At 37.3% G+C, this 27,926-nt stretch overlaps 1 protein-coding gene across 1 annotated transcript; it reads right to left on the bottom strand.

Annotated features, from left to right (window-relative positions):
* Positions 1 to 6,619: 6,619 nt before the first annotated feature.
* On the bottom strand, positions 6,620 to 26,367 carry LOC135695690 (uncharacterized). Its single transcript, XM_089109504.1, has 2 exons — positions 18,725 to 26,367; positions 6,620 to 12,319 (listed from the first exon to the last, which is right to left on the bottom strand). Exon 1 carries the CDS (start codon positions 25,558 to 25,560, stop codon positions 21,808 to 21,810), a length of 3,753 nt encoding a protein of 1,250 aa, XP_088965630.1. The 5' UTR covers positions 25,561 to 26,367; the 3' UTR covers positions 6,620 to 12,319; positions 18,725 to 21,807.
* Positions 26,368 to 27,926: the final 1,559 nt, after the last annotated feature.

Raw genomic sequence — 27,926 nt, 5'->3', positions numbered from 1 at the left:
TTTTGCATTTCTTCTTCTTAGTCGCTGTTGAGATCTCTTAAGTTTGCTATAAATTTATCATAGATGAAATGTGCAGTAGATGTGTATTTTGCAATGATTTAGCACAATGAAATGATCGAAACTGTAACAGGGTTTATTTTAACGTGCAGTGGTAGACAATTTGTGCATTGATAAATCATACATGTACGTTGATGCACTCGTTGTTCAATTTTTTTGCAGTGTTAGAACAAAAAAAAACCACTTTTTCTCGTTGAAAACTCTTGCAGAGCTAGGGTGAAAGGTGGTATAGATCGAGAACTTTACGTACAGTTATTTCGATAGATGCGGTTATAAAAATTTTCAAAAATAAAAAGTCAACACCAAAATTTTGAAAATGTGTAGTGTTAAAAATTCCTTAAAATTCCTTAAAACTCTTTTCAATATAGATTTATAATGTAATGTCAATGTTTCGGAAAAGCAAGTAGATTCTAACTCAACCTTGGAAGCAAAATTATAAAGTACATTATTACAGAAAACCAAATTTTTGAGGGTGTGACAACCATTGTGAATTCTTGGCTATGTAGAATCACAAAAAACCAAACTCAACCATATGGAATTTTACAAAACAAAATTGTGTTTGTGGAGCGACAATAAATAGCGATATTTCATATTTTATATATCTTATATTTAATTTCTAGGGTTGCCCTTCGACAAGGTTGATTTACAAGAGGCCCTAACTTAAAAATAACAATTACAATTAAATATACTTGAAAAAGCTGTAATTATAAACCCTATTTATAGCAGTATACATGCCTACATAAAATAATATACAAGAGTTATAATAGAAATGAATAAAACAAAGGTCCATTAAGTATAATGCTTAAAACTACTCAGTGTTGATGCCTGCTTAGACTCAGCTGAGGGCTATTCTATAGTTTTGGTCCTCTGTAAGAAAGGCATTTTTGCCATTTTGCTGCCCATTTTTTCCTGGGCAGTCTTAGGTCTGTTTTAGCATTACAGAAGCTGTGGGAAGCACACTGTGGATTGCGGGCGAAAAGGCTACAGAGGTATTATGGAGCCAACTCATGCAAGGACTTGTAAACCATTGTTTTCATTTCACAGTTTATAAGTTCTTCAATGGTCTTCCATCCAAGCTCTTGGATAAGTGGTGTGCTTGGGACATCAAAGGACTATTTGTTATTACCATTGCAGCACGATTGTCAAGTTTTTGCAATTTTGTAATTTTTGTTGAAACACAGCAGCCCCAAACAGATCAACAATACTAAAAGTGAGGCTCCACTATACCCGTATAGAGAGTTTTCAAAGATGCCTTTGGCAGGAAGGACTTTGCAGATTTCAAAATCCCGACAGCTTTGATTTGCTTTTTCCAATCAAGAGAACTGTCGATCTGAAGGCCGAGGTATTTGGTTGTTTGGACTATGTCAAGCTCGTTGTTGCGTATCTTTAGGTCCAATTCCTCATTTTGACATTTAAGCATTTTATGCTTTTGCCTTGTTGCAATAAGCATGGAATCAGTTTTTGCAACATTCATAGTAAGTTTGTTGCCTTGCAGCCAGGTGTCTAATTTACTGAAGTCATTGTTGTCAGCCTAACTCAGCTCAGTATTATTAGGAGATCGATACACAGGCTGATGTCATCAGCATACATAGATAAAACTGTTTCCTGGACAGCCTGTGGGAGGTCGTTGATATAAATTAAGAAACGTAAGGGGCCAAGACATGAGCCCTGTGGCACACCGGTTTCTATGTCCCTAACTTCTGAATCAATGCCGTTGAACCTACAAAACTGTTTACGCCCAGAAAGGTAAAATTTATACCAAGTTTTCTATATTTTCTACCATAATGCTTAGGCAGAGAATCTCATGGTCAACAGTGTCAAAGGCCTTTTTTAGGTCAACAAATACCAGACCCACAAACTGTCCAAGATCCAACCCACTGTACCAGTCATCAGTATTTTTAAGCAAACATATTACAGTGGAGAAAAGGCGCAAAAAGACAGATTGGTCATCTTCATGTACTGGTATAGTTGATGGAAAACAAGTTTTTCAAAGAGCCTTGAGATGGCCGGTTATGACCGATATTGGGCGATAGTTAAATTTTGTTAGTCTTATCTCCATCTTTATGGATTGGAGTAAAGATGTATTATATAATGTTTATCGAACCTTAATATTGTCTGAATTTTCGATGTATGCCAATAAACGGACGAAACTGATGACGATAAAAAAGGTATAAATAGCAATTGCACAACAACTTGATAAGTTAATATTAAATTGTCTCCACTTTAGTCTTCGGGCCGTTTTATTTGACCATACAACTGTATAATTCAAATTCGAAATTAATGACATGATTTCTTTCCCGCTCTGAATTTTTAATGTTCTCTGTATTCATTGGCGAATCAATCGGAAAAGTTAAAGAAATCTTTGAAGAAAAGTTGGAATAGCGAGATCACAATATTAAGTTTTGAAAGTCTCGAAGATAGGAATGAAAGACTTTAAATTTCGCTGGCTGTCGTCAATAGGCTTGAGTATAAAATTGACAATGAGGAGCAATATAGCAGGAGGCATTGTCTGAGAATTAATAATGTTGAGTATTCTGGGGATGAAGAATCAGAAGATTGTATGCAAAACATGAAAGACATCCTTACTGGACTAGATTTTGCTGTTGGGATTGATTCTGTTGACAGGGCTCATAGAATCGGCCAGTGAAAGAAAAACGATGATGATGGGAAAGTTCATCAGCAAATTATTGTGCGTTTCTCCTCTTTCAGAGATCGAACCAAGGTTTACAGAAATAGAAAAAAGTTAGTCGATATCAAAATCAAATTGGACTTAACTAAAATCAGGCTTTGCACACTTAAACAGGCATCTGAATGGGCGAAAGGCTGTATAGATGTCAGTTTTGTATTGGCGGACATTAACTGTAACCTAGCGGCAAAAATGAAGAATGGAAAGTTCATCTTCTTTTCTTTTGTTGGTGAATTGCAACAAAGAGTTGACCAAGAAAACTCTGAGAACTGAGGACTTTGTAAACTCAAATTCCTAGAAGCTGCTCTATACGTGATGAGCATTTTTTGTTTTTTTTCTTTGTCTTGATTTAGCATGTATATGTATTGTCCCTTCTCTTTTATTGTTAATTTGCCGTTGTTATTGCTTAGAACATTGTAAGTGGCATTTGTAGTGAGGACTCGGTGACCCTGCCTTGTTCCTCGTTACAAATGCCATAGTATCATGCATTAACCTTATTGTTTTTGAACTTTTGATTGATATAAAAAAAGAAATTAAGATTTTTAACAGGCTCCTTCTTTGACACTATCAATTTCGTGCTTCGTTTATGTGTGAGTCAAAAACGATATTGAAGTCTTGTAAGAATGATATCACCTCAGCATCGAATGTCTTTCTATATCTGTCTATAATTTCTATATCCCAATAGGTGCTTGTTTATTATGAGCGTCATCTTTTTTGTGTGTGTTTCATCATTTACACTTTTCTTTGCTTTTCTCTGCAAAAGTTTTCCTGAATTTTTGGTCCATTAGAGTAAAATGTTAGAAATGCACAAATGTTTCTCTACAACGGCACAAAAAACGTTTAGCACTGTACATTCTGTGTAGAGCTGCACATTAAAAAAATCCTGCTACAAAGTGATGCTCATAACCTTTTTTGGTCATCAAACAACTTTTGAGTGGTGGTATAGATCTTCGTACAATCCCTGACAAAATTGTTGGGACAAAATTGTTTGTAATTTTTTACTTTACCTTGCCCCTGTAAATTCGAATCCCCCTCATTACCCCGAAGCAATGTTGGATTTGTAGTTCTATCATTTCTCCTTCAAAATCATGCATTCAATATTGACTTGGGGGAGGGGGTACGTTATTCTTTTAAGGAAAGTGGAAATATAGATATTCCTTGAAAAGTCTCAACCATTTTTGTCTGGGATTGTAGATACTGTTAAGGTGTTTCACCGTTAGAATTCAAGCTTAGGTAGATGTCGGCACATTAAGCAGGAAACATGCACAGTTCTGAACGGACCTGTTGAGAAAAACTCTCAAATGTATGATGTATGCTGGAAAGTATAAATTTACAAAAAAAAAACATTTATCCATGATTATTACATCCCCTACAGTTTCGATCATGTCATTGTGTTGTATCATTGCAGAACACACCTCTACAACACATTTCATCTATGACAAATTTATAGACAATTGAAGAGATCTCAACAACGAACTAGAGGTAAAAATTGAAATCTTGTCACCGTCAAATGGTAACGTGACTAAATTATTTCAGATTAAACTACATAGTTGATCTAGATAGGAAAGTCCAAAAACTTCCATTTTTGAAAATACATGGAAGCGAACTAATTCGTCGACGTTTCTGTAATGCCTGTTTTGCTCTCCCTTGCACCTTTTGTCCCAAAACCATTGATAGAAATGAAAATTGAAGGAGCCTCGGTGAACTCCGATTAGAGTTCTACGAGCCTCCTCGTAGCATCGAGGTCACTGTGCTGAGCACAATTTATTACGTTCTGATAGAAGATATCTTCCTGTCGCATGATTCAACCCGCTATTCAAAGAACAATAGGTTTGTAAAGGTATATAATACCCCGCCCATGCACTAAACCTCAGCCTTTAACAATTCGGATAGGGTGTTTTGCACCGGCCTCGTGAGATTTGGTCGCGCGATCGCTGTCAGTGCCCCAGATAAATTAGGCGCGTAAACAATATGGCGATTGCAAGGCGATCAATTTTGATTCTCGTTCTCTTGAGCGGTGATTAAAAAAAAGGCACTGCAGACTCATAAGAATAGAAGATGCTGGGTAAGGAAAATATGTGCAGAGAGATATGAAAAGGGAGAGTAGCTATTATTAGCTTGACAGAGAGATAACTTTAGACATTTTCAAAAGCAAGAAAATTTGACTGCACTGTAGGGGATAGACTTTACTGAAATTGGCTTAAAAGCGACATGACTTCTGGATCAATTGTTATTGTTCCCATCGTCTTTTTCTCAGCGTAGCAGAGCGCCAAAGAAAACAAGACAGGAGAATGAGGCATTTTACGTAAACCAGACAAGAAAACAAAGAATCTAATTGGTTCTTAATAATCTAAAAGCATTCGCGCGATCGCTTTTGGGAGTTGAAAAGATTTTAACTTTTCTGCGACCAGATTATCAAGAACCAATTAGGTGCTTTGTTTTCTTGTCTGGTTTACATAAAATGCCTCCTGTCTTGTTTTCTTTGGCGCTTATCCAAAATATCAACTCCATGCTCTGCTACGCTGAGAAGAGGACGATGGAATAAATAACAAACAATTCAGAAGTCATGTCGCTCTTAAGTCAATTTCAGCAAAGTCAATCCCCTACACTACAGTCAAATTATCATGCGTTTTAAAATGTCGAAAAGTTTCTTTTTTTTGACAAGCTGATGATACTCTCCCTTTTCACATCTCTCTGCGCATAATTTCCTTACACAGCATCTCCTTTTCTTACGAGTCTGCAGTGTCTTTCTTTTTAATTGTCACCTCAACAAAATGAGAATCAAAATTTGTGGTCTTGTAATCGCCATATTGTTTACGCGCCTGCGCGACCAAATCCCAAGAGTGGAAATCAATCCTGCGATAGCAATCAAGCGATCGCAAGCTTCGCGCGACCAGATTCGCCAAAGTGGAAACCCGCCTTTAACGAAATAAATCGCAAGGGTCGCGCGACCTGATTCGCCAAAGTGGAAACCCGCCTTTACGTTCTGATAGGAGACTTCAAAGATAGAGGGCAGAAAAAACACCCGAAATTTGTCTAAGTAAGCAACACAATATTAGAATAATAAGAATATGGGAGGATAATTAAAGTCCATCAACAAAAGTGAACTTCGCGATAATAAGATTTATTTAATTAGCAGTACAACACAATTTTGAGTTATTCAGGGTCAGTGACGCAGGCGGCCAATATTCGTGAGATTTGTGCATTTGGAAAGAAAGAATTTCAACGCGTAACATATAATGCACTGCGAGCCTTATTGATCTGTGAGTAGCTGAGTCCGTTGTCGTAAAGATGCATCAGAAATGCTATTAGTTGGTACACAGTGGGCTTCTTCCTCATTGCATCTCATTGCAAAGAAATTAGCCCTTGTAGTGAAATGCAGTAAATAAGAAACACCGCAAGGTGCCGAGAACAAACAACAACAAACACAAGTAAATCAGTTATGGCTAATATTTCGCCCGGCATATAGGGCTTCGCTTGTCGTATTGGCCATATCTGCTGTGCATTTCTTCGGCAAAATTTTGGCATTGGCGTGGTCTAACTGCTGGTTTTTGATTCAAAAATTTGCTGACGTGACGAAAACAGTGCGAGATTTGACCTGACGAACTTTGCAAAATAACAGGCCCGTAGACACTGGGGGCAGGGGGGAGGGGGGGCAATGCCCCCTCCCAATAATTTGCGAAAATTTTGTTTGAAGATGTTAAAAGCGCAGCTTGATCTGACAATATTTCGTAAGGCAGGTATAGAAAAACTATATTTCTATCCATGCTCCCCAATCTAGTTTAGCAGTCTACGGGCATGCAACAATCAATGGGCTTTAAATGTCTCCCATTGTAAACTAAACAAGAAATAGAAACGAGATACAACTGGAAGACGTAGATGCATTACAAGTTTTATGCTCATAGAAATGTAGACATGAAATGACATCCAAACATAAAAAGGAATGACTCGTTACTCTTGAAAGTTTCTTACTGAGAACATTTATTTACTGTCTTCAACATGCTGGGCTTGTCGCTAAACGTTGAGAATAAGATCTTGGCATTTTGGTAATTGGAAAGTATAAGGGGATGGGACATTATTGTAAATACGCTGAGAAGAGGACGATGGAATAAATAACAATCGATTCAGAAGTCATATCGCTCTTAAGTCAATTTCAGCAAAGTCAATCCCCTACACTACAGTCAAATTATCATGCGTTTGAAAATGTCGAAAAGTTTCATTTCTTTGACAAGCTGATGATACTCTCCCTTTTCACATCTCTCTGCGCATATTTTCCTTACACAGCATCTCTTTTTCTTACGAGTCTGCAGTGTCTTTCTTTTTAATTGTCACCTCAACAAGAATCAAAATTTGTGGTCTTGTAATCGCCATATTGTTTACGCGCCTGCGCGACCAAATCCCAAGAGTGGAAATCAATCCTGCGATAGCAATCAAGCGATCGCAAGCTTCGCGCGACCAGATTCGCCAAAGTGGAAACCCGCCTTTAACGAAATAAATCGCAAGGGTCGCGCGACCTGATTCGCCAAAGTGGAAACCCGCCTTTACGTTCTGATAGGAGACTTCAAAGATAGAGGGCAGAAAAAACACCCGAAATTTGTCTAAGTAAGCAACACAATATTAGAATAATAAGAATATGGGAGGATAATTAAAGTCCATCAACAAAAGTGAACTTCGCGATAATAAGATTTATTTAATTAGCAGTACAACACAATTTTGAGTTATTCAGGGTCAGTGACGCAGGCGGCCAATATTCGTGAGATTTGTGCATTTGGAAAGAAAGAATTTCAACGCGTAACATATAATGCACTGCGAGCCTTATTGATCTGTGAGTAGCTGAGTCCGTTGTCGTAAAGATGCATCAGAAATGCTATTAGTTGGTACACAGTGGGCGGAGATATAGTGAAGTTTCTTTCATTGCAATATAAACAATCACTGTTTGAGAATTGACTCATAATTTTTCTGGGTGTTCTCCCTCCAGCTTGCCTTGATAACTTCGATAGTTCGCTGAGAAACTTCGTTCTCAAAATACGTTAGTATGGTCAATCTATTTCTGTTAACTATACAGCCATGAAACTTGGCAAACCGACACAATTTGACTTGCTGAAAATGATAAAAGTTGTCCCCAACCTCAGAAATACTCCTTATACTATTTTTAGACTGTGGTACTTCTGCCCAGTACTCAAAATACGTTAGTATGGTCAATCTATTTCTGTTAACTATACAGCCATGAAACTTGGCAAAACGACACATTTTGACTTGCTAAAATGATAAGAATGGTTCCCACCCTCAGAAATACCACTTGTGCTATTTTTAGAATGGGGTTCCTGTCCCCAGCACTCAGAGGACATAACTATGGTGAATCCATTTCTGTTAGCTGTAAAGCCATGAAACTTGCCGAACCTACACAATTTGATTTGCTTAAAAAGACAAAAGAAGTCCCCCACCTCAAAAATACCCCTTTAAACATGATTTCTCATGCTTTGACTATAGAACATGATATCAAATCATTTTCTGGTATATCTCCAGGCATAAAAAACAATTCATACCAGGATGTACATGCATATGTATACCTTTAAATGATGTATATGTTTCCAAGTTTATTAAAAGACCTTATCTTAACAAAAGATATGTCATAGATTTTATCTCATAACTGTTCTCTGTGAAAATTGTTGAGTTGAAGCAAATTTCAGAAAAATATAACCATTGGGCACCAAAAATTTCATTCTCAAAATTTGAAAACAGTGTATCTAAACAACAGGCAGTGACAGAATACATTAAAAGAACATTGTACCCTTAAGGTAAAACATTTTCTTCTGATTATTTATAAAAAATGTTACCAAGCAGGTGGTACAGGACCATTATTGTAAGAGAAAAACTTGATCAACTCCAGACTATTCTACACAGTTTGATGTGAGTGAAATATCTTGAAAAATACACCTTAGGAATCTTAAGAATTTCAAGCCTTGCTCAATCCCCCCCCCCCCCCTCTTGATGTGACAAATCTAGTTATTTGGCCTAGGGCTGACAAAATATGGCCATTGCCCCACTAGAGTTTCAACAAATGTCTAACTTACAACATGACCCCACTAGTTCTAAATTTCTCTTCTTGCTATTATGAACTAAAAGTCTAGTCCCTTTGAATAATCCCTGTATATAACCCCTGTACTCCACTGTATATGTAATAGGTAGCTGATTTTCGAATTTTCATTGTCTCTCTGCAGAATTTTGAAACCCTTGTCTTCTTTGACTAAAGTTCTTTTCTTTAAATATGTCGTAAATGCATACTTAAAGTTGTCCAGTTATTCCAGCACAAATACTCAAAACCAGCAAACCATACATTGATCGGCCACTGTTTGTAGATACCTAGCAAAGTGGATATAATTTTCGGTATTAATCTATTTTAGGCATTTGACATTTTTGAATTATCAGTCCAAAAATCTGAATTGCAGTAAGATTTAATAATACTTGTCAATGTACACAAAACAAACCAATTTTCAAACCAAAGTGGATTAGGTCGACCTGTTCCGTGCTACACATCAAACTATGTATAAACGTTTTTATATCAAAGCAAATATTCATTAAATTGTAACATGTAATAATCCTTATCATTTCAGATTTTAGAAATGGAAAGATTATAATATGTAGCCTACTCATTCTCTGTTGTATCTTATTTTTTATAAGGAAATAAGGAAATTGAGTTCGAGTATTTTTTGCCTTCATTGCAAGAAAAGAAACAAGGATCGACGTACCATTTATTTACTTCCTCATTGCCTCTCATTGCAAAGAAATTAGCCCTTGTAGTGAAATGCAGTAAATAAGAAACACCGCAAGGTGCCGAGAACAAACAACAACAAACACAAGTAAATCAGTTATGGCTAATATTTCGCCCGGCATACAGGGCTTCGCTTGTCGTATTGGCCATATCTGCTGTGCATTTCTTCGGCAAAATTTTGGCATTGGCGTGGTTTAACTGTGCTGGTTTTTGATTCGCAAATTTGCTGACGTGACGAAAACAATTCGAGATTTGACCTGACAAACTTTGCAAAATAACAGGCCCGTAGACACTGGGGGGAGGGGGGAGGGGGGGGGCGATGCCCCCTCCCAATAATTTGCGAAAATTTTGTTTGAAGATGTTACAAGCGCAGCTTGATCTGACAATGTTTCGTAAGGTAGGTATAGAAAAACTATATTTCTATCCATGCTCCCCAATCTAGTTTAGCAGTCTACTGGCATGCAACACTGAATAGGCTTTAAATGTCTCCCATTGTAAACTAAACAAGAAATAGAAACGAGATACAACTGGAAGACGTAGATGCATTACAAGTTTTATGCTCATAGAAATGTAGACATGAAATGACATCCAAACATTAAAAGGAATGACTCGTTACTCTTGAAAGTTTCTTACTGAGAACATTTATTTACTGTCTTCAACATGCTGGGCTTGTCGCTAAACGTTGAGAATAAGATCTTGGCTTTTTGGTAATTGGAAAGTATAAGGGGATGGGACATCATTGTAAATAAAAGCTTACATGTATTGCCCAGGATCGTCCTTTCGACAAACTTAATGTGGCAAATATTCTAGATGCATTTCTGGGCCAGCCCTGCCTATGTTACTGATATCACCATCTTGGTTGCTATGCAAACAATTCATTAAGCTGGCTGCTCAACCAAAGATCGGAAAAACATGACACTCTATTATGTTTTGACTTGAAAATTACATATCAAGATTTTCTCAAACAACTTAGATATTTCTTGAATAAATGAAATATTTCATTAAGTTTTACCCTGAGTACCAGATCGAGAAAGGTGACCCCTCTAAGTACCATTTGCCGTTTTCTATCACTGAGGCCCCCCTTTAAAAGTCCTTCAGCTAGAAAACAATAATTTTTTCCCCCGCAATGTCATGATTTTATCTAATCTTATATCCTACGCTAGAATTAAATTTCCAGTGAAAATGATGTAGATCCCTCTTGTAAATCTTTTACACATACGCCTACATCTCTGGTGGTTACTAATTAGAATTAAAAGCAATATTACAAAAAACGTTTTAAAAAAGAATAAAATGTGATGCAACAAGCAATTTTGGGGATACCCGTAAACTTATTTTTGATTTTCGGGGCCCTTTTATCGACGAAATGGCCCGAGCCCTAATTATGGAGCCAGCCCGCCCCTGAGAATAACCCAGTAGCAAGCTGTTTGTGAATACCTTCAACATACTGACATTTCATTTATGATAAATCTATAGCCAACTTAAGAGATCTCAACAGCGAATAAGAAGAAGAAATGCAAAATTTATCGCCGTCAAATGGTAAATAACTAAATATTTTCATAATATGGTACAAAGTTGATCTAGAGACGAAAGTCCAAAAACTTCCATCTTTGAAGAAGCATAGTAGCGAACAAGCTCTTTGACGTTTCTGTAATGCTTGTCTTGCTCTTCCTTGCACCTTTTGTCCCAAAACCATTGATAGAATTCAAATGAAAAAAGATTGTAATGTATCTTTGTCTGGTTCCATTTTTCGCAATTTTCCGGACAGACATCAAATCCAGCTGAGTAACAAAGTCCTTCTTTAATAAAATCTTCGATATATTCCTTTGGAGGGACTTTTGAGTCATAGGACTGACCGTTTGTTATTGTGTACCTCAGGTGAATTGATGAGCGCGGCATTGGTATCGTCATCTCTGGGGGTACGTTAGTCCGATAATAATCTGGCGACACTTGACTGGCAAGCAAATTTTCTCCTCTCCAGTCACCATTTGGGACCATCTGCAAGCGCCATGAGTACTCATTTCTGTGATAGTACCAAACATAATTGCACATGATACTAAACTGACAAAGACAAAACATTGTGCCTGGAGTGTTTTTAAACACTGAATCAAAATCCATGCTATGATTTCTTGCTAGGACTTCTCTCATTTTTAACATATGCTCCGTTTTTATCATAACAGGAAAAGTTGACATGCACTGCATAACTTCTTTTTTGCCGAAAAAAAATTCAGTTGTCTCAGCCCAACATTTGAACGGAACTTGGCCAATTTTTGCAATAATAATTGGTTTTCCATTGTCAAATAGCAACTGTGGTGTTACTAAGGTGCTAAAAAATGTATCAGTATCGACATACCCCACATAAGATACATTGGTACATTTATCGGGATACATCATGTCCCAAAACATTCTGGCCTTGCCCCATCCGCGGTATGCACCGATGGAACTTGGATCTCTGTAGCATATTTGTGGATATGGCCATTCCGTTTTTATTTTGTCTCCAAACAAATGGTCTTCTTTCTTTTCGTTGTCCAATACAACTAAAAGTTTTGCTCGTTCGGGTGGAAAGAAAAGCTTCATAGTGCGAACCAAATAATTTTTATACTCTTGCTCAAAACGCGGATTAGAGGTTAATCTCAAGTATAGCACAAACTCAGGAACGCCATCCCAAGGGTTTCTTGATGGAAAGATTCTTTTAAAGCTCGGTTGAGTTTTCCTCTGCATTTCCATTGATTTCATCAAAAAGGTCACAATTGCAATGAACACCATTGCTATTAGCAAGTAGACGTGTAACAACTGCATGTTAGCATCTGTTAGAGAAATTAAAGACAAAATTTGTCAAAATGTGGGACAAGAGTTTTCTGTATCATTCTAAAATTTATGGTTTTATAAAAACCTTTAGTACATTGATTATTAGGACCAATGAACTGCAAGAAAAAAGATATCAAAGTTGAAGAAAGATATAAAGAATATAGACTTTAAGCGAATATGAATAAAGGATAAAAAAGACACGATATTTTTGTTTTTGTTATATAGTAATGTCATAGTTGACAGAAAGGGAATTTTTTATTAGGATTATTGAGTAATAACCTTTAATTTGCATCGTATGTTGTTCTGATTTTGATGCTTTAAAGGCAAAATATTTTTCTTGTTCTACATTCTTACGGTTGATAGAGCTGAGCTAATGATTTTGGTAGTGTTGAGTGTCCTTTTTGAAGAAGTTACATAACACTGATGTATAGTAGCTTATTAATGTCAAATAAATATTACATTATTTCTTTCTTGCAACTGTCGTCGAAGTTATGAAAAAAGGACCTGCATCAGCTTTGAATTCTTTGAACCAAGCCAATTCAACAGTTTTCTAGTTATCAAACTTCAAATGGCCGTATCGCATGAAATATGCAATAGATTTAACTTGTTTTCCACATTTTGAGACATTTTAACGTGTTGTTTCTGCCTGTGCAATAGTACAATAGTTTATTCGTTCAAAATCGAAAATTCAGAAAAAAACAATTTTGTTTTAATGTCATCTCTGTTTCTATCGTTAACAGAAACATATAACACAGCTTGTCAAGGCCATTAGTAGAAAGAAGAATGTTTCAAAATATTAAACTTTTGCACAAATTAAACTTTATAAAAATACATATTCCGCGAACACCAAGTTTCTAAACTAGTGCTGAAGACATCACTTCTTCCTTCTATTCCAGTGATGTTGTCACTATGGATCACGGATCAAAACCTCTTGGGCATTGGTAAGCGTCGCCAAAGGTGACTTGCGTTTGGAGTTGCACAGCAATTCATATTCGAATTAAACAGAAAAAAGCGTTCGAAAATACCGAGGAAAATGCTCAATGAAGCAAATTTACTTATAATATCTACAGTCAGTGAGCAAAAGTATTGCACAGGCTGAGTCAGAAAGTAAGAAAGACAGTTCGCATAGAAAACGACAACATAATAAATGACGACAAGAAGATTTGTGAAATTTTCAATTCTTATTTTGTAAACATAAACGACACACTACCTATCACAGCACCGCCAGAGTCTGACGTTGAAATCAATTCGTCAATTGATAATGTGCTGTATTCGATTCAGAGCTACAGGAGCTACCCTAGTATTATCAGAATTAAGGAGAATGTTGGTATTATTGACGAATTTGAATTTAATTTTGTTGCACCTTTTGATGTTTGGAATGAAATCAACCAGCTTAGTAGTTAAAAAAATCTAGTGGGGAGATTCCTACGGACATTTTGAAATTACTCTCAGATTTGTGTATTGATCAAATTACAATGTTTGTAAATAATATGTTCGAATATAGCGAATTTCCTGACCAACTAGAACTGGCTGATGTATCACCTATCTTCAAAGCGAACGATTCTACGTTGAAACTTAACTTTAGGCCTACAAGTGTCTTTCCGGCTCTTTCTTTGTCTAAAAGTCTTTGAACGCATCATGGTGAAACAAATGAAACCGTTTGCAAATACCAGATTTTCTAGTTTACTATGTGGCTTCCGTGACGGCTACAGAACACAAAATGCATTGTTCCGTCTTTTTTGAGCTTGTGGCAGTACATTGGGTAAAAAGGGTTATGTGGGAATGGTACTAATGGATTTATCAAAAGCTTACGACTGCCTTCCACACGATCTCTTGATAGCTAAGCTAGCTGCCTATGGTTTCGGTCTGAGAAAAACTGAGACTATTTTGAAGTTACATTTCAAACAGGAAGCAACGAGTCAAATATGGCAACTCATTTAGTGAATGGCTAAACATAGAATCTGAGGCTCCCCAGGGTTCAGTGTTAGGTCCATTTCTGTTTTACTTTTTCATGAACAATTTCACAAATGTCCTTACTAAGTCAGAATACTGTAATTTTGCAGATGATAATACTATATATGCATGCAGACAAACCCTAGAACAGGCTGTATCTTATCTTAGGGATGATACCCATAATGCGCTGTGTTGTTTTCGGGACAATGGAATGGTTGCGAATCCTTCCAAATTTCAAGTCATGTATCTTGGTCTGAAGCCAGAGCAGGAATACGTGTTTGAAATTGCTAACAAACCCATTCCTGCAACTAGCACAGTCAAACTCTTAGGTATTACTATAGACTCTAGGCTAAAATTTGTCGACCATGTAAACGCACTTTGCACGAAAGCAAACAACATGACCAGCGCATTTTCGCGAACAGCAAAATATTTAAATCAGCACAAGAGACATATTCTTTACAAAACATATATCATATCAAACTTCAATTATTGTCCTTTAATCTGGATGTTCTGTGGGAAATATGCCAATGCAGCAATGAACAGAGTTTACAAAAGGGCACTGAGAATTATGTGGGGGGACTTCGCAGCCCCCTTTGCTGAACTTTTAGCAAGGGGTAGCGAAAGAACTATTCCCACAAAAAATTTGCTAAAATCTATGCTGGAAATAAAGAAATGCTTCAATTCAGAAAAACCATCTTTTATGCGGCAAATCTTCCGGGCAAAAGATGTAGTCTATAACCTAAGGACAAAAAATCTTCTACAGTTACCAAGCACAAACACAATTTCAAATGGAAATGATTCACTATCCTTCAGGGGTGCCATCCTTTGGAACACTTTATCTGACTCAATAAAAAGCCTGACAGCCAGTGCTAGCTTTAAGAGATAAATTAAAGAGTGGAAAAGTGATAGTTGCTCATGTAAAATATGTAGATAAAAGGTTTGTGGGAATCTCATCATAAGCATATATTTATTGTAGTTATGGTAATTAGAATTTATCTTTATGTAAATAGTTGGTCTTAATTAGTTCAAGTTAGAACTAACAGTATTTTAACCAACTGTAAATAATGTTACAATAATAATAACAATAATATTGCATCGGAACTCAATCAATATAAGGTGTCTCAAATTGTTGGTCAGGGAAAAAATATGCTGCAAATTGCTTGAAACAACATTATTATGTTTTCTCATTGAATGAAAAGACCAAAATTCCCGCAATAAACATGTTCACTCAAGTACTTCAATAGCTGTGAATTTATGATAAAATGACTTAGAATATGCCACTTTCAACCAAATACAGGGCTAATATTGTCCAACTAGGCACTCCAACGACTAGATCTGTTCTTGCAAATGTTTTTCTGAATCTTTTGTGTTGCGTTTAACAGAACCTGTTACAAAACTCTTTGATAAAGTTTTAGCAAGTCTCACAGATTTTTCAAAGCTGAGCAACTGTAAATTTAAAAGTTTATATTTTTGCTTTTAAAAAAGTAGCTTCTTCAATTTTTAGAGTAAAAGTGTTGCCAATGGTTTGAAGTTTGGTTACATCGGTTAGTAACTATAAAAGGACGCCACATATGTGGTTTTAATTTCGATCGCCATGTTGTTCACAACTCGGTCGCCTGAAACAACATTATGTTTTTTCATTGAATGAAATGACCGGTGATAAACATTTTAATTAAGTCTTTTGTCTTATGTTAATTAGCTTGGGTTGTGGTAGTTCGGAGTTACTCGTGTAAATAGAAGTTTTTCGTTATGTTTTGGTAAAGAGGAGTCATCAACTTAGATCTTGTCGTCTCTCTATATCTTGCATTCTCCACATTCTAACAGCCAGAAACTGTATCTAAAATGAATTTTGACTGAAGGTGTCGCATAGTCGCGTCTATTGTGATGTTGACTTGAAATAGAAAAGTTTTGCAAAGCTTTAGAATAACCACTATCCTATAGCTCGTGATGAAACCATTTTTAGATTTTAAATTTACCCGAAATAACATGAGGGAAAAAATAAATGTGTATTATCGATACTTATTCACTCTGGGTAATTCTCATATTCATGTCTGTATTTGTTTATGCTTCTCTTAGTTAGGAAATAATAGCTTGTCGCACTTTAGTTTTTCATGTTTTCCGGTAACGTAATATTCTACATCCCCTTTTACCCTACAAAGTTCCCCCGCGCATCTTAATATATCTAACACCTCCTACTAGTTCATTTACGTATTGCACGATAGATACCGACAATAACACCAGCAATTATTGATGTTAGTTTGCTATATTGTAATGCTGTTATATAAATTAGAGTAAGGAGAAACAGAGTTAGAGGCCACTGCTATCAAAATTGTAAAAGTTAACGTTTTTATGATTTGTATTCGTGAGAAGCAATTCTTGTGTTTTATTTAGCATTCTCTACCGCTCCGAAAAATTAATCTAGCCAAATATACGAAGCCCCTCACAAATTAAACAAGGATTAATATAAAACATTAAAGTTGAAATATCAACAGAAGAACTATTAACTAAAAATAAGAAGCAATAATTGCAATTTTGTACAACTGAGATAAAACTTTGTAACATCTGATCTTAATTTTTCGGAAATTAATTGTGTCGATATTTTCGCTTTCTTAGCAGGAATGGATTTCCAAACGATCAAACTCTGAAGTTTTCTTGAATCTTGAAAATACTTTTTAAAAAAAAATCTGCCCATACTTTATTTCTCATATCCTCAAAAAAGTTCCTTCCAGTTGTTTTATTTCCTTCAACAGCTGATTTTTCTCTTTTTGTAATGTTTCTGAGAAAGTTTTCGTTGACAAATAGACCCTTTGTGCCAAGTTTAGGCAATGGGAAAAACGAAACTCTGTCAATTTATTCTGGCGACAAGTTATTAAGGACAAGATTCCTCGATCTATTTCCTAAGCCAAGCTGTCACTAGTTGCAAAACTTAGACAACATAGCAACCAAGGTAAAGCTAAGGACGCATTTAAGAGAATACAAGGCAAAGCTACTTACAGAATCATATACTTCATTTATTTTCACTTTTGCTTAAAATTTTTCTTTAGCTCTGCAGAAATGTGGGCCCCCAGACCCCCCCCCCTTAAGCTTGCTAGCAAAACCCTGTCTACACTACACAATTTATCCTAGGTTCGCCCCAGATTTTCGCTAACCCAGGGTAGATTTTGCAGTGTGAACTCAACTAACCTGGGCTCGCCCTGGTTGAACCCAGGTTAGTGTTATCAATTTCTAGTGTGGACACCAACCTGGGGGTGAACCTGAGTTAGTTTTAGTAACGCATGCCAATCATATGCCTCAAAACGATGTAAGAAAAATGAGTCCCACCAGTTTTTACTTCGGGTTTTACACCAATATTTTTTTCCACGTCTACTAGTTGAATGCACTCTAAAGTGATACTTTGTTTAGGACATGTTACAAATTTTTTCCTCCTCTGTGATCTGGATCTCTTATACTGTCGAATCCGTTTGCGAGATGCAGCCAATATTTTGTTTAATCTTGATTGCCGTGCCATTGGATAATTCTCTGAATAAACTGCATTGCAAGGAAAAACATTTTAAACAAAATACAATAAACTGCGACTTCGGCAACTTCCATCTTGATCGTGTTTGTAGATTATTTGTTTTGTTGTCCTTGTTTCGTTGTTATAATTTAACTACGCGTGCGTAGCATTGACTAACCAGGGTTCGCCCCAACTTTTTGTCTACATTACAAAACATGAAAATCAAGTGTGGACAAAACAGGGTTCGCCCTAGGTTAAATTTAACCCGGGGCGAGCCTGGGTTAGTTTGTGTACTGTGGACAGGGCTTTAAACAAATGCTGATTTCGCAGTGTGCACACCAAAATTGCCACTAAAACAAGTTCACTAATCCCTGAAATCTTGTTCAGTTCGCCCAGGGCCTTGGAAAAGTTGTCTTGATTTTCCACTTTGACAAAGGTAACAAGTTTTATGTAAGAAACTAGTGCACCCAGGGTCTTAGCTTCAATAATCGAGCGCCAAAAGTAATTAACTCTAAACAAGTTCATACAAATGGTCAACAATGTTGCACTGTGTAGACAGAGCCTTCAATAAGCCTAAACATTCCATTTCAAACGTATGAGGGTGTTCAGAATAAATGTATGATCGTGTAGACGGGCCTAATCAGCAAAATCGCTCATTAAAGTGATCAGCGACAAAATTAGCAAACGTGCCTAGACGATGCACGTAGTCAATGCTATTTTGCTCTCAAAGGACTCATTGTATCCTGATTTTGCAAACTATGGCAAGAAAACAATCTCTTTTTATGGAGGCTAATTTTGTATATGATCAAGACTTTTGATAGCTTGACTATAAAGCATTGCTTGAGGTATGTATTTCGTGAAAAAAAACTATTGCCATTTGTTCTAGGTTTTGCTAACTTTGAGTTATACTTTTAAAGATCGGAAAAATATGCCAAAATTAAAAGAAAACACTTACCGGATCTCAGATTGGATTTAGAACCGATTTTGAACTCTCCAATTTCTAATAGAATCAGGTAAGGCAGAAAAACGTGAATCCGCCTCAACCCAGATGAAGCAATACCTGCCACGCACGATCAAATCAGGTAAAGCTTTGTATAGAAATAGTTATCCACGCACGATAGAATCGGGTTACAGCTTTGTATAGAAAAAGTTATTCACGCACGATCAAATAAGGTAAAGCTTTGTATAGAAATAGGGTTGAAACCATAGGAACAGAATGGCCGCTTCAATGGCAATTTGAATGAACGCTACAATGTCTTTAATTGACGCAAGAAAATAAACGCTTACAGATTCTCTCACAGGGCCCACGCCAACGATTCTAAAGTGGGGGGGGGGGAGCAAAAATGGAGGTTACCTATTTAATATTTAAAAGGGGGATTTAAAACCTAAAGTTACCAAGAAAAGTGGCGCCTCCTGTGGAGCGGGCCTTGTCTCAACACCGGAATGCCAACTCGACCCAGTGAAGTTGATTATAAAAATCCGGTTTTTCAGGCATTTGAAAAACACAAGGTTTTAATAACACACAATTCTAGTATGCGAAGAATAAAAGGTATAGGTATAGGTATAGGTATAGGTATAAAAGGTATAGGTATATGACTTTTGATAAATTGACTATAAAGCATTACTTGAGGTATGTTTCTCGTGAAAAAACGGTTGCCATCTGTTCTAGGTTTTGCTAACTTTGAGTTATAGGCTTCGTTTACACGGGACCGGCCGAATATTTGGTCGGCAAAAAATTTGCCCTACTTTTGAAGCCGGCCACAAATGAGGCCACTTAGACGTTGCGTTTACACGGGGCTGCTCAAGTGACCTAATTCTTATGACTTGCGCAATGTGTCAAAAACTTGAAGCCAAAAATCGTTGTAAACAAAGAGCTAACAAAACAAGATCTCTCATTTTCTGTTCTCATGTGCTCTCTTCGCAAAATTTTGTTTAAAGAGGATTGCTGACATAACTGCTATCAATGATTGAAAACTTGCGATGTTAGCAATGCCTTTCAGTTTTAAATTTCAAAGTGAGTCTTTCGACGAAATTCGTTCATATTTTCAGCAAAGCACAAGCTACAAACGCAAAATCTGACCAGTGACTCAAACCAAAAACAAGACATTAATTTTGGCCCCAAAACTTTAATTTCCCATTTTGTGTTTGCCTCCGTAACACGCATCGACACCCTCTTTTAGGTACCGATCAAATATTTGGCCGGCCATAACCGTTTACACGAGGCCGCTCGCGAATTCGGCCGGCCAAATTTCAAGAAGGACGCTTTCCTAGGTGGCCGAATATTTGCACGCCTAAGTGACCTAATTTGAGGTCGTTTAGCCGGCCCTGTGTAAACGCAAGGCCTAAGTGACCAAATCTTTGACCGACCAAATATTCGGCTGGCCCCGTCTAAACGCAGCAATACTTGTAAAGATCGGAACAATATTGTCGTTATACTACTGCCGTTCCCCATCTTGGTTCATGCTCATTCTGAAGAGCATGACCTGCCATAGGGTACGCAGAGAGACCAACGGATCCTTAAATACTCTATTTCGATATCTGCGCACTTATTTTGCTTGAAGAGACTGGGGAGAAAATTTAGGTGAAAAAATTGTCATGGGCCTTTGTTTACATACAGATGTGGCGTTTACTAGCGACTAATCACAGCACGAATTTACATCAAAAGTATTCGAAATTTTGTGGATTTGATTCCTAAACATCTCCCGTAGTCATTAGTCTCGAAAATAGCTTTTTTAAAAGTTTCTGCCCGGTGTCGTGCTCTCAGAGGCTACGCAGGGTTAGGCCGGTTTCAAATATGGTCAATGTGAAATTGCGGCATCATTTCTTGCAAAAATAGAAACTGCCTGCAAAAACTTTGGAGAAAAAAAGATTTGCGACATTCATGAAGTGTTTACAAAAAATGATTTCCAATGCAACGTCCATTTCACCTCTTAACCTCTCCGACTTTAAAGTTAAATTCTGATAATAGACGTGAATGTATTAGACGTTTTAACAGGTACAAGATGGATTTGAAAGTTCCATCCTTATGACTGCCTCAATGCGAAATAGACCAGCTGCAATATTATTGCTGATTTGGGACATGCTTGCTATACATGATTGCATATTTGGAACATGCTGAAACAATTTTCCCTGATTTTTTCTCATTGCATATCCAGCGCATATACGGCATACCAGAGATTTTTGAGATGATCTGCATGAAGATTTTAGAAGGCAGTACTTGCTGCTGTTTTCACAACTAGGGCCTTGTTTTCATAAGAAACTAATGCTGTTGCAGCTAACTCGTGTTTACCACCCATAAGTTTGAGTTCTTTTAGGCTGAGAAAATTTTTGAGGTCTTTCTTTTGCGAAAATTTGTCGAGATTCATCGTGCGCTGCTTTTTCGATCAGCGACTTTCCTAGCCTGTCAGAACACCATAATTGACAGAACCTTTTAAAAAACCTGCTTTCGAGAGAAAAGGCTAAAAAAGATGTTTAATAACAAAATCAACAAAATTCCGAATACTTTTATTGATGCCAATTCGGGCAATATTTTGTCGCCTGTAAACGCCATATCTATACATAAACAAAGACCTGTGGCAACTTTTCCACCCAATTTCTCGCCCCAGTCTCTTCATGCAAATCAAGTGTGGGGGTTTCAAATTAATGACCCTGCGCTGTACAAACGCCTCGTCCCTCTAATAGAGACGAAACTCCAGAAAGGTTCCCGGTTCATTATTGAAAATATATAAAAAGACAAAGCCGAAGAAGCACTGCGAATGTTCTATATAATTATATGTGAAAAGCCTTCTTGATATTGTGAACTTTACATTAAATTTACATATTCCATGTGTGAGATAATTTCTAACGTAGCGTTCATCTTGCGAGTCGTGTCTCTCCTTGTCTGCCTTTTTCTTCTTCGCAAGAGTTGAATTGCATGTCATCAATCACATGACCTAATCGATTTCCTTCATCCTCCCCCCTTTGATTGATTACTCGATCAATCAAAAAACGATGTTGAATTTACATGAATACATATTACAATGAAAAAAAAGGGAGTCATTAGCGTCCTTTAATAAAAGTGTTGACATCTTCATCACGTATCATTGCGATTTGTACATCCTCTTCTTCTTCTGGTACTTTGTCTTGATCAACTTGTTCCAACGAATCTTGAACCTCTATAGGATACAAGTGCTGTATCGAGCGTTTCAAAACTACGACTTTCCCCGAATTATCTGTTGTGCGTACTTCTGCTGCACGTACAATGTTGTCTCGCCCTGGTAGGAGTCGCGTGATTTTTCCGAGTTTCCATTTCTGTCTCGGCGTTTTATCGTTGTGAATCGTAACTATATCTCCTTGTTTTGGAATCCTTCGTAATTGTTTTCCTTTTGAAGTATATCTTTCACGAAGCGAAGTCAAATATTCTTTTTTCCACTGTGTAACGAATCTCCCAAGAAGTGTTTCGAGATATTTCGCGCGTCTAGTTAGTGTAGTTTTATCCGAATCTGCGTTGTTTTGCGTAATTTCGTGTTTATCGAGTAATCTGCGACCTGTAACTAGGCACGATGGAGTTAATGGCGTCTGGGTTACGTCTTCATAAACGAAGGTAAGCGGGCGCGAGTTTAGTATCGCTTCAGTCTCAATTAGAACGGTTTCTAATTCTTCGTAAGTCAAGAGAGCGTTTTTTAGCGTTTTTCTCAAACATCGTTTTGTTAGTTTTACCATAATTTCGAATATACCACCCCACCAACTCGCTTTCGGAATATTGAATCTCCAAACAATACCTTTACTATTTACAAATTTTTGCACAGCACAATCGATGAATGTTTTTCCATTATCTGACAAAATTCGCGCTGGTATGCCTCGACGAGATATGAATCGTTTCAACGCACGAACGAAGGTACTTCCACGAAGATCTGGAACGAGTTCTAAATGTATTGCTCTCGTACTAGCACATGAAAACAAGGCAATGTAGCATTTATAAGATTGATTATCATTGTTGTAAATGTCGCGAACGAATAAGGGTCCTGCGAAATCTATACCGATTTGCGAAAATGCAGCGTCTTGAGATACACGATAAGGTGGCAACGGAGGAGCGGAAGGTGTATCATACGGCTTTCCAATCATTTCCTTACACGTAACGCATTTCGATAAAATCGATTTAACTAGTTGCCGACCTTTGCTTATCCAATATTCAGATCGAAGTTCCGTTAAAGTTTCTCTTACCCCGTTGTGTTTTACAGTTTCATGACTTTTTGTGACAATTAAACGTGAAAGATGATGTCCCCTTGGCAACAAGACCGGATACTTGGTTTCGTATGGTAAAGGGGCGTTGTCAATTCTACCTCCTACACGTAAAACCCCTTGTGAATCCGAAGACACTCGTAAGTTTTTCTTTGTTTCCTTGAAACTTTGGTCATTTTCGAATGAACGTTGAGCTTCTATGGCCCAGCGGTTTTTAACTTCGTTAGTAATTTCGGATGGATACATTTCTTCCCGTGTTTCATTTGAGATTTCTCGACGGAGTAACTTAATAAACTTGAAAACGAGCGTCGTAACGCGAATTAGTTTGTCAAAATTGCTGAAATTTTCACAAGGAATAACTGAGTTTAAGCTAACGACAGGTTTAGCTGTTGAAATCAAAACATTCGAGCTTTCTTCGTGTTGTGAAACGTTTTGTTTAATTTTGTTTTCTTGAGACATTTCGAATTTAGGCCAGTGTTCTGCTTTCTTTGTGAGGAACTCTGGTCCATTCCACCAAAGGCTACTTTTTGATAATTTTGAGAAGGCAATACCCCTCGAAACGATATCTGCCGGATTTGTGTGAGAAGGGCAGTAACCCCATTTTTCTTTCGCGATTAACGACCTTACTTGTTTTAAACGACTTTGAACAAACGGTGTTTGAAGTTTTGTGTCGTCGTGGATCCAATACAAAACTACTTGAGAATCAGACCAACAAAATATGTTTCGAATGTCACAAGAATTGCTCAGTGCTTTGTGAACTGAGGACATTAATTGAGCTAGCGTCAAGGCTGCCATTAATTCTAAGCGTGGTATAGTTTCACCTTTCAGTGGGGCAATTTTGGATTTGGCTGCAATCAGTTTGACAATTGAGTCCTTGTTTGTGTTAATTCTTAAATAAACAACAGCGCCATAAGCCGATTTACTCGCATCCGCGAAACCGTGAATTTCCAAGGATAATGCGTCATTGCTTCCCAGGTGTCCCATTATGCAGCGTTCTATTTGAATAGTCGGATTAGCGGAAAGGTCTCGACTAAAATCACACCACCTTTGACAAAATTCCTCTGGCAATTGCGAATCCCAATTTACTTTTAGTTTGCAGACGTCCTGAAATAATTGCTTTAGCGGTAACATGGCTGGACACAATAGCCCTAGCGGATCGTAAATTCGCGCGATGCTACTCAATATGTGACGCTTTGTAATAAGCTCCCGCGCGGTGGAATTAAACACGTTGGTTAAATCGAATTTAAACGTGTCCGATTTTTGATTCCATGTTATCCCCAATACATTTGACTCTTTTTCCTCGTTCGTTTTGATTGAATTTTCTTCAGTTTTAGATACATTACTGTCCAAAACAGTTAATTTTTCTGCACCAGTAAAAATTTTTTCGGACTGGTGAATGCGATCGAGTAGACCTTGATCGTTTGAGGCCCATTTTCTCATGTTAAAACCTCCTTCCTTAAAACAACGCTTAAGTTTCTCGTAAACTTCGAAGGCTTCATCTTGTGATGCAAATGCGCATGCGTAATCATCTACGTATAGAGATTTAACAACATTGCAAACGAATTTAGGATCAGATTCTTCGTATCCTTTTAAATGATACCTTATAGTCGCGTTTAAAATGAACGGCGAGCAAGTTAGGCCGAAAGGGAGTCGAGCGAATCTGAATTTGGCAATTTTCGGATTATCAATATTTGCGTCTTCCATCCATAAAAAGCGTAAAAGATCTCTTTGTTTAGGATCGATCGAAATTTGCAAAAATGCTTTTTCCATGTCACCAATAAGTGCAACTTTTTGCATTCTAAATCGTAGCAAAACGTCGAAAATGAGTGGAATCAAGTTTGGCCCAGAATGTAAGCATTCGTTTAAGCTCACTTCGCCTGCAGCTTTAGAGCTAGCATCGTAAACTACCCGCAGTTTCGTAGTTTTTCTTTCCTGTTTTACGACACCGGTATGTGGAATGTAATGTTTGGAACCTAGATTGGCGTCATCATCTTCTTCATCTACGCGCTCGATTATGCCTGAATTCAATTGTTCTTTAATAACAGCGTTATATTGCGCGAAAAGTTCAGGTTTAGATTTCAAACGATTAAGTTGCGAATTTAATCGAGTTTTTGCGACATTAAAGTTATCTGGAATTACTGGATGCGACTCCTTAACTGGTAATGAAACTTCATATCGTTTACCATCAAATGTTATTTTATCATTCATAAGAGCGTCAGTTTCAGATTGAGGTTGATTTGATTTGACACCTACGTTCTCGCGGTCCCAAAATTCCTTAATTTCTCGAGTTATTTCGCATTGATTTTCAACAATAATTGAGCCAGTTTTTAAAGTATGGGCTACAGTTATGTTTGATGTACAGCTAGTTTGAGCTGAGACTGGAACTGGACCGCTCAGAACAAATCCAAAACGAGTAAGAATTGCAACCGGACTGAGCGGCTGGTTCCCCCGTACGACTTTATCAAGCAAAAAGCAATGCACGAAATCAGCTCCGATCATTACATCTACCTCTAAATCTGTTAGCCCGTCCCCACTGTCAGCTAATGGCAAGTTTGTTAAATGTGGGAACATAGACTGTGCGATATTTATTACTTGATTTGAAACAGGACTGCAGATCAAATCTACTACATAGGCGTTGATGTAGACAGTTAAATTATCTGCACACTTTACAGCTAATTGAACGGTATCGCATGTTTTTAGTGTGCCCTCGTTATTTCCAAATTCTTTAATTAATACTTTACTCGTTTTAACCGTTGGAAGTTGTAGTCTATCTCTTAATCGAGAAGTTATATAAGTTTTCTGTGAGCATGAGTCTAAAATCAATCTCACATTACAAATGTTGTACTGATTATCAATGCGATGGACTTGAGCCTTAGCCGTTTGTAAAAGTGTAGCGTAATCATCAAAATCTTGAGCAGTGTATAAATTTGTACTTACATAATTCCGACTTTGAGACACATTTTGCTGTGAAGGCTCGACGTAAGGCTGACGTGCGCGTTGTTCAGAGCGATAATGTTGAGGCGATCTTTCGGCGTAATTTGACGAATTTTGTGCGCGCGACCCACAAATTGAAGAATGATGCTTTCCTTTACAATAATAGCAGCGTGTTCTGCTCGTGCATGATCGACTGTTGTGTCCTGATTTCAAACAAACGAAACATTTCCTCTTTTCTTGCAATAATTTTCTCCGCGCGTCAGGATCGGTAACAATACTGCAACTCGCCGAGTAATGTTTTTGTCCGCAAAACAAACAATTTGGTATGAATCTGCTTTCAGGTTGGTTGTTTTCAGTGATGAGTGTTGCCACGGTTGGTTGTGGTCTGCGAAAATCAAAATTCTTAGTATACTTAGTATCTCCGCGCGGCTCCTTGCTTCTATGGGTGTCCAATCATGTTGGTAGCGCTCGGGGTCAAATAGGGAACGGGGTCAAATAGGGAAATCGGGGTCATATAGGGAAATCGTTAATAACTCCAAAAGTTGGACAGATATCTCAAAACAAACCTCAGAATCGGATTCGGCATGCCTCAATCTACCTTTTAGATGCTTATTTAATTCAACTACGGCAATTTTAACAGAATAAATGATAATGTTTTTCTTCTACGTTAGCTTGATGCGTGTCTCCTCCGTAGCGACGGGAGCAAATAGGCAAAACACGTTGAAAAGCATCGATTTAACTAAAAATAAATAGCAAAAGGTAGAAATATCAATATAAAATACACATTCTCTTCATATTCATCCCAATTTCACACATCCTGCAACGAGGGTTACAAGTTTTCTCTAAATAAATCAGCTGAGTGATCGACGCGCTCGGGGTCAAATAGGGAAATCGACATTTGGGGTCAAATAGGGAAATGACTAAAAACTGCAAGAAACAAGCACGAAAAAGAAAACTAACCTCATTCCAAGGCAATGGGTAATTAAATCTGCTCTTTCTATCCGTTTGTCTGCTAGAAATCAAGCCATATCGATAGATAGATACAATTCAGACAACGTTCGACACGCACTTAGGCCCTTGTTTACAGATTGATCTCCTCCACAGTTTCGGGGTCAAATAGGGAAACAGCTGCCTACAGCAATAGACAAAGGTCTGTTTCTGTGTAAAATAAGGCAAAATTCGGTTTAAACTTTTCAGAATCCCTTTCTTGTTTATTTGCTTCCGATGTCATTATTACAGCAAAAGCTTTAGTATTTTTCAAATGTTTGCTTTTCCAAAGCCATTTTAAAATAAATAATCTAACATCTCTACATGACATGATAACAACTCTTAAAGGCTGATACATAATTAGATTTTCAAATGTGAAATATCTAGGTGATTGCGCTTCATTTTGTACTTCCTTTCAAAAATTTGGAAAATATGTTTTGCAGCTTTCATGATTATTATGTTTCATCTCAATTTCTAGTAAAAGTTGTTTTGTTGTCGAGGTCTCTTGGTCGTACGGCCTATGATTTTAACCCTTTTCTTTGATTCTTGCTGCCTAACTGCTGCTAAAAAACAAACTCCTTTTTTCCTGGTGTATTCAGAGGCGTCACTTGAGAGGGGTAGGATGGGGTTGTTCACCTTTTCGCAGGGCATAACTGATTTTTGCAGGGCAAATGTTCTCTACCAACGGATCTGTTTTGTTGCTTTTCTTATGCAACTGTAACAAGAAAGTAGGTTATGCTTGTCATTTGTCTACTCCAAAAGTAAAATTATACAGACTACCAGTGACACGAAGTAGAAATTGCCAGCGTGATCTTGGGCTGGGTGGAATAGATTTCTAAATTGATTCTGATTTCCTTTTACCTCAAGTGTTAAACCCCTTTGTTTATGTTTGTGTCTTACACCCCTTGGTTTATTTTTGTGTCTTGTTTAAAATCCATACTAAACAGACCAGCACCGCTTGCCAGAAAACTAAGACACTGTAAACGGGGCTATATGGGTAAAAATTTGATGGAATA

The sequence above is a fragment of the Rhopilema esculentum genome, chromosome 7 (assembly GCF_057945365.1).
Source record: "Rhopilema esculentum isolate cy_ngs chromosome 7, ASM5794536v1, whole genome shotgun sequence".
In the NCBI taxonomy this organism is placed as follows: Eukaryota; Metazoa; Cnidaria; class Scyphozoa; order Rhizostomeae; family Rhizostomatidae; genus Rhopilema; species Rhopilema esculentum.
The sequence above is the reverse complement of the archived record's forward strand: the minus strand, read 5'-3'. Positions and strand labels throughout refer to the sequence as shown.

Bases quoted from the DNA above. Each gene is read 5' to 3' on its own strand.
- LOC135695690 (XM_089109504.1), bottom strand. From the start codon at position 25,560: ATGTTCCCACATTTAACAAACTTGCCATTAGCTGACAGTGGGGACGGG.